Source organism: Falco punctatus (assembly GCF_963210335.1).
Source record: "Falco punctatus genome assembly, chromosome: 18".
Classification (NCBI taxonomy): domain Eukaryota; kingdom Metazoa; phylum Chordata; class Aves; order Falconiformes; family Falconidae; genus Falco; species Falco punctatus.
In genome coordinates, this window is record NC_137598.1 from 3,850,274 (window position 1) to 3,861,857 (window position 11,584).

Sequence of the window (11,584 nt, forward strand, 5' to 3'; positions counted from 1 at the left end):
GGGGGGGGCGGTGGCCCCGCGGCGCTACCGGGGCCTGGGGAGGGGGGGCAGCTGCGGCGCCGTCGGTGTCCCCAGCCCCATCACAGCCCCACGGCCCCCCCGCCCCGCCACAGCCCCCGCCCCCAGGCACAGCCCCCCCGCCCAGCCACCCCCTACCCCACTGCCCCCCCCAGCACCCCCGCCCTCTGTCAGCCCCCCTCCCCATGCAGCAGCACCAATTCTGATCAAATTCTCTTTGTCTTTATTCAGCATTTACAAACCTGCCCCATGCACCCCGCTGCACCCGGGGGCACTGGGGCGATACCCCGAGCCGGGGGGGGTCCCCGATGGGCCCCCCCCCCCCATCCCATGCAAACCCAGGGATAACATCATGGAAAGGGGATTCTCCAGGGTCTCACCGTAGGGCTGGGCAGGGGGAAGCTGCGCAGACCCCCCCCCCTCACTGTGGCTCGGGGCCCCCAAGTCATAACGGGCACCGCCACCCCCCGCCCAGGGTACACGTCCTGAAGTGCCTGGGGAGAGGGGGGGGGCACCCCCAAACCTTCACTCGGGCTCCAGCAGGGAACGGGGAAACCTGAAAATGAGTCTGGGGTCCTTCGTACCCAGAACTCCCGCCTGGCCTCATCTGCCTGCACCCCCAGGCAGCACCAGACAGGGACCCCCAGCCCCAGATGGGGAGGGGGGAGCACCTGCAGCCAGGGGGAGCGGCTGGGGGGCACCCACTGAGCACAGCAGGAGGGGGACCCAGGGGCCCGGAGCCCCCCTGCCCCCTCCCCAGCTGAGGATCAGCCTCACTGCCCCCACACCCCAGGAAAGGCTGGCAGAGAGCGGGTGCACCCCAAGGGGCTGCAGCCCCCCAGGCCCCCTGCCCACGCTGCGGCTCATACCCCGGGGGGGGGGGGCGGGGGGCGAGGATCCTTCATATCCAGTGTAAACAGCCCCGGGGGGGGGGGCCAGGAAGGCAGCGGGATGGGGGGTCCCGGGGGGGTCCCCTACGTCCGCTGGGCGTCCGCCTTGGCGAAGAGGCGGCTGTGCCAGTAGTCGGGGTTGTCGAACGCGCAGTCTGAAGCCTCCAGGCTCCGCAGGGGCTTCATGCAGGGGGTGGGGGGTCCGGGGGGGCCACGGCAGCCGGGGCAGCGGGGGGCCAGCACCGCCTCCATCTCCTCGTAGCCCTGTTCCTCCTCGGGGGCCGGGGGGGCCTCCCCCGGGCGCATGTCAGTGTAGCCATCGTGCCGGGGGGGGCCACCCTCCTGTCGGGGTCCCGGCCCCCCCACCACGCTGCCCAGCGAGCGGCTCAGCCGCGGCTGCTTGTTCATGTACTCGTAGTCCTCCTCCTCCTGCCCCCGAGCCGGGGGGGCGCCCGGGGGGGCTCCCGGCTCTGAGCCCACCTCCATGTACTCGTAGCCCAGCTCCTCCAGCGAAGCCGGCCGGGGTGGGGGGGCTCCCGGGGGACCCCCCGGCCGGCGGTTCATGTACTCGTACTCCTCCTCTGGCTCCAGCACCGAGCCCCCGGCAGGGTCTGGCTCTGTGGGGAGGGGGTGAGACACCAGCTGGACCCCCCCTGGCCTCCCTCTCCCTGCCCCCAGGGTCTGTCCTGACTTGGGGGGGGGGGGTTTGTCTCATTTGGGTCACGGGCGGGTTCATCTCACCCCACAACCCTCATCCCCTAAAAGATGATCCCCTCCCCCAGCCTGAAACCCAACCCTGCACAAATGGGTCCATAAGTCCCCTGGCCCCTAATACTGGGGAGGGGTCCCCTCCAGCCCCCAGGGCCGGGCTGCCCCCACCCCACAGACACAGGAGCCCCCCAGCACTACGAGGATGAGCCCCCCCCTCCCCTTTAACCCCAAACCCTGCATGGAGAGGGGATGCTGGGGGCATTCAGGACACGGAGAGGAAGGGATGCTGGAAGTACTGGGGGATACTGGGGGCATGGAGAGGGGATGCTGCGGGTATTCAGGACATGGAGAGGAGGGGATGCTGGAGGTACTGGGGGATACTGGGGGTATTCAGGACACGGAGAGGAGGGGATGCTGGAGGTACTGGGGGATACTGGGGGTATTCAGGACACGGAGAGAAGGGGATGCTGGAGGTACTGGGGGATACTGGGGGCATGGAGAGGGGATGCTGGGGGTTTTCAGGACACAGAGAGGAGGGGACTGGGGGTACCGGGAGGGGTACTGGGGACACGGAGGGGAGGGGATGCTGGGGGTACTGAGGGATACTGGAGACACAGGACCTACCACCCCTTGAGGACGGGCTCCCTGATGGTGGGGGGAGCCCCCAGACCCAATCCCACAGCACGGGACACCCCTATTCTGCATCGATGGGACCCCCACCCCCTAAGGACCTGTCTGGATGGGACCCCCTCCCCAAGGCCGTGCCCCTCACCCCGTCCGGCGCAGTTGGGGGTGACGTAGCCGTTGGCATCCTCCTCGGAGCCCTCGGAGCTGGGGGGCGGGGGGGGGAAGCTCTCCCGCTGGGACAGGTAGGCGCTGTCCCCCCGCGAGCGCAGGCTGCGGCAGAGGCTCCCAGCCAGAGACCCCCCCTCAGCCAGGTCCAGCTCCGAGGCCGTACCCCGGCCCTCCGACGACTCCGACACCGTCCGTCCCAGGGACTCCTGACGGCTGCGCCGCGGCGGCCGGTACCCCCCACCCTGGGGGACACACGGCTGAGGGGGGGCACCCCTGCGGACCCCAGACCCCCCTCATGGCCACTGCTCCACCTCCCACCACCCCGGCAGCCCACAGTCACCCCTTTGCCCCCCCCCCCAGCCACAGCCACCGCTTCACCTCCCACTGCCCCAGCATCCCACGGTCACCCCTTTGCCCCCCCAAAGACCACCCCCCCTCACACCCCTGCCCCCTCCCCTACCTGGCGGCCAGTGCCGAGGCCGGGCTGGTTCATGGGGATGTAGCCAGCGGGGGGGCTGAGCAGGCTGGGGCTCTGTGGGGGGGCGGGGGGGTGTGTGTGACACTGAGGGGGGGATGCAGGAGCTGGGACACCCCCCCCCTCCGCTGTGGGAATGGGGTGTGGGTCCCGACAGGGCTTGGAGGGGATGATGTGGCACTGGGGAGCAGGGGGGTCGTGGGGGTTGGCCCCACATCCCACCCCCCATGGGAGGGTTGGGAGATATTGTGCTACATCCCAGGACCCCCGTGCCCCCCACACTGCCCTGTGCCCTGTCCCAGGACCCCCGTGCCCACCCCCCTCCTCATGCCCTGTCTCAGGACCCCTGTGCCCCCCACACCAGGACCCCTGTGCCCCCTTCCCTGCCCCATGCCACGTCCCAGGACCCCTGTGCCCCCCACACCAGGACCCCCATGCCCCCCTCCCTGTCCCATGCCACGTCCCAGGACCCCTGTGCCCCCTCCCTGCTCCATGCCATGTCCCAGGACCCCCGTGCCCCCCACCCTGCCCTGTGCCCTGTCCCAGGACCCCCATGCCCACCCTCCTCCTCATGCCCTATCTCAGGACCCCTGTGCCCCCTGCCCTACCCCATGCCCTGTCTCAGGACCCCTATGGTCCCACTCTGCCCCATGCCACGTCCCAGGACCCCGTGCCCCCCACCCTGCCCTATGCCCTGTCCCAGGACCCCCAGGACCCCCATCCTGCTCCGTGCCACATTCCAGGACCCCTGTGCCCCCCCACCCCACCCCATGCCATGCTCAAGACACAGCCCCAGAGCCCCCAGACCCAGGCAGGGGGGACAGAGGGGTCTCACCCGGGCACAGCTGCCCCGCGGCTGCTGAGGGTAGAGCCCAGTGGTGAGGCCGAAGGAGGCGTCCAGCTCCTCCTCCTCCTCCAGCTCCAGTGTCTCCATGTCATCCAGCTCCTTGTCGCTGAGGGTGGGGGGCTCAGCAGACGGCGTGGTCCCACTCTCCTGCTGTGGGGACACCACGTCAGGGGCTGCGGGGTGGCCGGAGGGAGGAGGGTGGGCTGGGGGGTGTTGGGGGGGGGGGCTCACCTTGATCACCAGGTATCGCGGGGGGTCGCGGGCCATGCGGGTGAACTCGTTCGCCAGCTCCTTGAAGGTGGGACGGATGTTCTCATCAATCATCCAGCCTGGGGGGGTGGCAGGGGATGAGAGCTGGGACCCTGCCCCAGGGAGGGGGACACAGCCAGGACCCTGCCCCAGGGAGGGGGATGGGGATGGGGACAGAAGCAGGACCCTGCACAGGGATGGGGACACGGCCGGGACCCCACCCCAGTGATGGGGACATGACTGGGACCAGGACCCCGCCCCAGGGATGGGGACATGACTGGGACCAGGACCCTGCCCCGGGGATGGGGACACTACTGGGACAGTGCTAGGGGGATGGGGACAAAGATTGGGACAGGACCATGACCCTGCCCCAAGGATGGGGACATGACTGGGACCAGGACCCTGCCCAGGGCTCGGGACAGGGATGGGGACAGAAGCAGAACCCTGCCCTGGGGATAGGAACACAGACAGAACCCTGCCTGGGAACGGGGACAGGACCGGGTCCCTGCCCCAAGGATGGGGACACTACCGGGACAGTGCTAGGGGGATGGGGACAAGGATTGGGACAGGACCAGGACCCTGCCCCAGGGATGGGGACAGTACTGGGGACAGAAACAGAACCCTGCCCGGGGATGGGGACACAAACAGGACCCTGCCTGGGAATGGGGACAGGACCGGGACTCTGCCCCAGGGATGGGGACAGGACCAGGTCTCTGCCCCAGGGATGGGGACAGGACCAGGTCCCTGCCCCAGGGATGGGGACATGGGTGGGGACAGGACTGGGACCCTGCCCCAAGGATGGGGACACTACCGGGACAGTGCTAGGGGGATGGGGACAAGGATTGGGACAGGACCAGGACCCTGCCCCAGGGATGGGGACAGTACTGGGGACAGGAGCAGGACTCTGCCCAGGGAATGGGGACAGGAGCAAGACCCTGCCCCAGGGATGGGGACATGGGTGGGGACAGGACCAGGTCCCTGCCCCAAGGATGGGGACACTACCAGGACAGTGCTAGGGGGATGGGGACAAGGATTGGGACAGGACCAGGACCCTGCCCCAGGGTTGGGGACAGGGCTGGGGACAGAAGCAGGATCCTGCCTGGGAATGGGGATACAGACAGGACCCTGCCTGGGAATGGGGACAGGACCGGGACCCTGCCCCAGGGATGGGGACAGTACTGGGGACAGGAGCAAGACCCTGCTCCAGGGATGGGGACAGTACTGGGGACAGGAGCAGGACTCTGCCCAGGGCTGGGGACAGGAGCAGGACCCTGCCCCAGGGATGAGGACATGGGTGGGGACAGGAGCAGGACTCTGCCCCAGGGATGGGGACAGTACTGGGGACAGGAGCGGGATGGGGCGTGCCGCAGCGCTGACCCCGCACTCACACTTCACCATCACCATGTAGACGTCGATGGTGCAGATCTGGGGCTGCGAGAGCCGCTCGCCCTTCTCCAGCAGGTCGGGCACCTCGGCCAGCCGGATCCCGGCGTAGGGCTCAGCCCCGAACGTCATCATCTCCCACAGCGTCACCCCTGTGGGGACAGTCCCCGTGAGCCCTGCAAGGCCGGCGGGGGGGGGGGGGGGAGGGGGGGGGTCCCGGGGGTCCCAGGGCTCACCGTAGCTCCAGACGTCGCTCTGGTGCGTGTACTTGCCGAAGTGGATGCTCTCCAGTGCCATCCACTTGATGGGTGTCTGCGAGGAAAGGTGGGGTGGGGGGAACACACGGATGGGTGGGGGGACATGGGGAGGCGGGGGACACACACACACACACACACCCCACGGGGCAGGGGGCATGGAGGGGATGGGACATCCCCAGGTGGTGGGGGTACTGGGGACATGGAGAGGAGCAGATGCTGGGGGTACCGGGGGATACTGGGGACATGGAGAGGAGGGGATGCTGGGGGTACTGGGGAGGGAGTACTGGGGACATAGAGAGGAGGGGATGCTGGGGGTACTGGGGAGGGAGTACTGGGGACATAGAGAGGAGGGGATGCTGGGAGTACTGGGGAGGGAGTACTGGGGACACAGAGAGGAGGGGATGCTGGGAGTACTGGGGGTACTGGGGACATGGAGAGGAGGGGATGCTGGGAGTACTGGGGGTACTGGGGACATGGAGAGGAGGGGATGCTGGGGGTACTGGGGAGGGAGTACTGGGGACACGGAGAGGAGGGGATGCTGGGGGTACCAAGGGGGGTACTGGGGACACAGAGAGGAGGAGATGCTGGAGGTACTGGGGGATACTGGGGACACGGAGAGAAGGGGATGCTGGGGGTACCAGGGTGTGGGGCAGGGATGGGGGTGCCCCATGGCACAGGGGGGGACACGGGGGTCCCCGGCAGGCGCCCACCTTGACCTCGTTGTAGAAATACTTCTTGTCGTCGGGGTAGAGGAGGTCGGCGATGCCGAAGTCGGCCACCTGCGCCTGGCTGGGGGACTTGAGCAGCACGTTGCGGGCAGCCAGGTTGCGGTGCACCATGCGGTGCTCCTCCAGGTAGTACATGCCCTGGGGAGGGGGACGTCAGCAGGGGTGGGGGGCACCTCGGGGACCCCCGCCCTGCCCTGGGGACTCACCTTGGCCACCTGGACGCACCAGTTGAGCAGGAGCTGGGGGCTGATGCTGTCGCGGTTCTTGCGGACGTAGTCGAGGAGGGAGCCCAGCGGCAGCAGCTGCGTCACCAGCTGGAGCTGGGGGCCGGGGCAGATGCCCAGCAGCCGCACGATGTAGGCATGGTCCAGGCTGCCGATGGCCAGCATGTGCTGGGGGGGGGGGGGGGGGCAGCGTCAGCCATGGACCCCCGGGGAGCAGGACCTGGCCCACCCCACGCCCACCCCGCAAGACTTACGTCGGTGACGGCGTGGAAGGACTGCTGCCCGCTCCAGTCCTGGATCACCTTGATGCTCACCGGGATCTTGATGGAGTCCCCGTCGGGGATCCAGATGCCCTGGGGGGATGGGACAGGTGGGCACCGAGCCCGGCCCTGGCCGAGCCCCCCCGCACAGCCCCCCCCTCACCTTGTGCACAGTCCCAAAGACGCCGGAGCCCAGCACCTTCAGCCGCTTCAGCTCCGTCTCCTTGAAGATGCGGGCCAGCACCTTGTTGGCTTTTTCACTGGGATCCAGCGGCTCCAGGCTCTGCCCGGTGGGAGAGAGGGATGGGACAGGGGCGGGGATGGAGCGGGATGGGGACAGGAGCAGGGAGGGATGGGGACAGATGGGGACTGGGACAATGCAGATGTGGATGGGGACGAAGAGGGATGGGAACGGGGATGATGGGGATGGGAACGGGGACGATGTGGATGGGGACAGGGCTGGAGAGGGACGGGGATGGGGACGACGGGGATGGGGACGACGGGGATGGGGACAGGGCTGGGGACGACGGGGATGGGGACGACGGGGATGGGGACAGGGCTGGAGAGGGACAGGGATGGGGATGATGGGAATGGGGAGAGACAGGGATGGGGACAACGGGGATGGGGAGGGAGCGGGATGGGGATGACGGGAATGGGGAGAGACAGGGATGGGGGGGATGGGGACAGGGCTGGAGAGGATGGGGAGGGACAGGGCTGGGGCTGGAATGGGGACAGGGACAGATCCCACACCCCTCCCGCCTGCCGAACCCCCTCCCCACGGCCCCAGGGCTCCCCCAGCTCCAGCCTGGCTCCCCCCAGGGGTGCCCTGCTCACCTCCCCGCGCTCCAGGTAGCGCCGCATCGCCCGCTTCTTCTGGATCTTCTTGCCGCGCCAGTAGAGCAGGGCGAGGAGGACGCAGGAGCAGGAGAGGAAGAGCCCCCCGACCACCATCACTGCGACCACCGTCGGCGTTTTCCTGGGCGCGGGAGGCAGCCGGGCTGAGCTCCCTGTGCCAGCAGGTCCTGGCACATCACCGCTCCCCACGCGCTTCCCACGGCACCGCCCGCCACGGGGGTGGCACGAACCACGAACCCCGGGGCTGGCGGGGGTGGCACGGGCAGGGCAGGGATTGGCACCAAGGGGTGCACGCAGCAGGGGGTGGCATGGCCAGGGCAGGGGTCCCCCAGTGCCCACGTGGGCAGGGAAAGGCCCCAGAGCAGGGCGGCACGGCACGGTGCAAGCACAGCATGCCCCTGGCACCCCAGGGCATGGCACGGTATGGCACAGCACACCAGGCTGTAGCACGGCATGGCATGGTGCAGCCTGGCGTGGCACAGCCCTGGCATAGCACAGCACCCCAGGGCATGGCACAGCATGGCATGGCACAGCCTGGCATAGCACAGAACCCCAGAGCATGGCACAGCATGGCATGGCACAGAACACCAGGGCATGGCACAGCCTGGCATGGCACAGCCTGGCATGGCACAGCACCCCAGGGCATGGCACAGCACCCCAGGGCATGGCACAGCATGGCACAGCACCCCAGAGCATGGCACTCCAGGGCACAGTATGGCACAGAGCACAGGGTCATGGCATAGCACGACACAGCCCAGCATGGCATGGCACCCCAGGGCATGGCATGGCGTAGAGTGTGGGGTCACGGCACAGCACCCCAGGGCATGGCATGGCACCCCAGGGCACAGCACAGCCTGGCAGCCCCCCGGCACCCCCGCAGCCCCCCACACCACAGTACCTGGAGACGCGCAGGGTCTCCCCCAGGCAGTCCCCGCAGCAGCGGCCCCTGGCACCTATGGAGACGGAGGGTGGGGGTGGTGAGCGGGTGCCGGGGGGGGGGGGGGGGTGTCCCCTCTCCGTCCGGCCGCCGTGTCCCGCCCCCCCCCCGCGCCGGCGCACCCACGGGTGCAGTTCTCGTGGCAGGGCCGGCACTCGCGGTTGGCATCGGGGTACTTGTAGATGGGGCCGCCGCTCGCCCAGGACGCCGTCGGGGCAGCGCTCCACGCAGTGGGGCCCGTCCCGGTAGTGGGCACAGCGGGTGCAGGTGTCGGCACCCTGCGGGGGGGGGGGGAATAGGGGGGGGGTGAGGGACCCGCGGGGACGGAGTCGCCCCCGCCGCCGCCCCCCAGCCCCCCCGCCGTGCCGTACCGAGCCGTTGCAGGTGGACGTTGCCCTCGATGAGCGCGCACTCGGGGTGGCACTCGAAGCACTCGCCCCCCCCGGGCGAACTCCCGCGTCTCCCTGCGGGGACGGGGCAGGGTCACCAGCCATCCCCCCCCCCCCCGGCCACGCCAGAGACCACCCCACCCCACCCCCCCCGCAGGGTACAGCCCGTCCCAGTGCCCACCCGGGGTCAGTCCCACTCCCTGTGCCCACCTTGCAGTGCCCACCCTGGGGTGCCCCCCCACATTGCCAGTCCCGCTCCCGTGCCCACCCTGGGGTGCCCCCCCCACAATGCCCCATCCCCTCCCCGTGCCCACCCCGCAGTGCCCCCCCCGGGGTCAGTCCCACTCCCCCTGCCCACCCTGGGGCTGAGCTCCCCGTGGTGCCCCCCCCGGGGTCAGTCCCGCACCCTGTGCCCACCCTGGAGCCGCTCCCCTCGGAGCTGCCCCCCCCCGGGGTCAGTCCCGTGCCCCCCCCCGCCCCCCCCCCCCCCTCCCCCGAGGTCAGTCCTGTACCCCCCCCCCACCCGGGGGTCAATCCCGTGCCCCCCCCCGGGGGTCAGTCTTGTGCCTCCCCCCCCCCCCCCCCCCCCCCCCCGCCCGCCCCACACGGGGGTCAGTCCCCGTGCCCCCCTCCGGGGTCAGTCCCAGGGTCAGTCCCGTGCCCACCCCCCCCACCCCGGTCAGTCCCGGGGTCAGTCCCGTGTCCCCCCCCCCGCCCGCGCCCCCCCCCACGGTCAGTCTTGTGTCCCCCCTGCCCCCGCCCCCCCGCCCCACACGGGGGTCAGTCCCAGGGTCAGTCCCGCGCCCACCCCCCCACGCCCCCACCCCGGTCAGTCCCGTGCCCCCTCCGGGGTCAGTCCCAGGGTCAGTCCCGTGCCCCCCCCCCCCCACCCGGTCAGTCCCGTGCCTCCCCCGGGGTCAGTCTCGGGGGTCAGTCCCGTGCCCACCCCCCGCCCCCCCCGGTGCCCCCCCCCGCCCCCCCCCTACCCCTGCGCGAGGTGGCAGGCGGGCACGCAGACGCCGCGGCGACGGTAGTGGCGGCAGGACAGGCACTGCGCGGGGCCCGGCCCCCAGCACCCCTCGGCCGAGCACAGGGGGTCGCACACCTCCCCCTCTTGCTCTGCGGGGCGCGGGTGGGCGTGGGGCCGGGGCCGCAGCCCCCAGCCCCGCTCAGGGTCCCTGCCCCGCAGCCCCCCTTGCCCCACTCACGTGTCCCCCCCACCTGCAACATCCCCCCAGTCACGCCCCCCCACCACTCACCAGCCCCACAGCCCCCCTCACTCACGGCCCCGGGCCCCCCTGCCCCGCCTCTCCTCACGCCCCCCCCCCCCAGCCCCCCCCCCTCACAGCCCCGGCCACCTCCGCCCCCCTCTACTCACGGCCCCCCCCCCCCGTGACCCCCCACTCACACCACCACCCCCCCCCTCGCCCCAGTCATGCTCCCCACTCACAGCCCCCCAACCCCTCCCTCACTCCACCCCCCCAGTCACGCCCCCCCCGCCCCGCAGACCCCCCTCACGCCCCGCCCTCCCCAGCCCCCCCAGTCACGCCCCCCCCAGTCACGGCCCCCGCCCTCCCCAGCCCCCCCAGTCACGCCCCCCCCCAGTCACCCCCCGCCCCCCCAGTCACGCCCCCCCCAGTCACCCCCCCGCCCCCCCAGTCACCCCCCCCGCTCGCCCCCAGCCCCCCCAGTCACCCCCCCCGCCGCCCCCAGCCCCCCCAGTCACGCCCCCCCAGTCACCCCCCCCAGTCCCCCCAGTCAGGTCCCCTTGCTGATCCCCCACCTCCCGCCGCGCAGCCCCCCCCCCTCCCCCCCCTTACGGCACCCCCCCCCCCGTGGCCCCGCCTCCCCCGCAGCCCCCCAGTCCCGTCCCCCCCCCAAGTCCCGCCCCCCACTCACGGCACTTGCTGCGCGGCCGGTTGTCGCGGATGTCCAGGTCGGCGCGGGCGGCGGCCCAGCGCGGCCCAGCGCAGCGAGTGCAGGTAGCACAGCCGCCGGTTGGCCGTGATGTACACGCGGCCCCGCGCTCACCTCGCGCAGCGAGCGCAGCCCCAGCCAGCGCACGTGCTCCGTCTTCATGATCAGCAGCGAGAAGCCCCGGCTGCCGGCCGGTGTCACCGGGGGCGGGGGGCAACGGGGGGGGGCGGGGGGATGCAGGGACAGGGGGACGACGGGGGGATGCAGGGACTGGGGACGACGGGGGGGGATGCAGGGACAGGGGACGACGGGGGGGATGCAGGGACAGGGGACGACGGGGGGATGCAGGGACAGGGGACGACGGGGGGGATGCAGGGACAGGGGACGACGGGGGGATGCAGGGACTGGGGGCGATGGGGGGGGATGCAGGGACTGGGGACGGCGGGGGGGATGCAGGGACTGGGGACGACGGGGGGGATGCAGGGACAGGGGACGACGGGGGGGATGCAGGGACAGGGGACGACGGGGGGGATGCAGGGACAGGGGACGACGGGGGGATGCAGGGACTGGGGGCGATGGGGGGGGATGCAGGGACTGGGGACGGCGGGGGGGATGCAGGGACAGGGGACGACGGGGGGGATGCAGGGAC

General features: G+C 71.2%; 1 protein-coding gene across 1 annotated transcript in view; it reads right to left on the reverse strand.

Annotated features, from left to right (window-relative positions):
- Positions 1–149: 149 nt before the first annotated feature.
- ERBB3 (erb-b2 receptor tyrosine kinase 3) overlaps positions 150–11,584 on the reverse strand; it is a gene marked incomplete at its 5' end in the record, with an annotated part of 12,692 nt that continues 1,257 nt past the window's right edge. The window contains 23 exon segments of the mRNA XM_080368219.1: positions 150–1,525; positions 2,392–2,656; positions 2,875–2,946; positions 3,725–3,886; positions 3,968–4,065; positions 5,374–5,520; positions 5,605–5,680; positions 6,336–6,491; positions 6,560–6,745; positions 6,832–6,930; positions 7,001–7,120; positions 7,672–7,813; positions 8,591–8,622; positions 8,624–8,645; positions 8,752–8,819; positions 8,821–8,907; positions 9,001–9,015; positions 9,017–9,070; positions 9,072–9,093; positions 10,005–10,137; positions 10,918–10,963; positions 10,965–11,039; positions 11,041–11,119. Coding sequence (XP_080224345.1) covers positions 993–1,525; positions 2,392–2,656; positions 2,875–2,946; positions 3,725–3,886; positions 3,968–4,065; positions 5,374–5,520; positions 5,605–5,680; positions 6,336–6,491; positions 6,560–6,745; positions 6,832–6,930; positions 7,001–7,120; positions 7,672–7,813; positions 8,591–8,622; positions 8,624–8,645; positions 8,752–8,819; positions 8,821–8,907; positions 9,001–9,015; positions 9,017–9,070; positions 9,072–9,093; positions 10,005–10,137; positions 10,918–10,963; positions 10,965–11,039; positions 11,041–11,119 — 2,689 coding nt within the window. The 3' untranslated portion in view covers positions 150–992.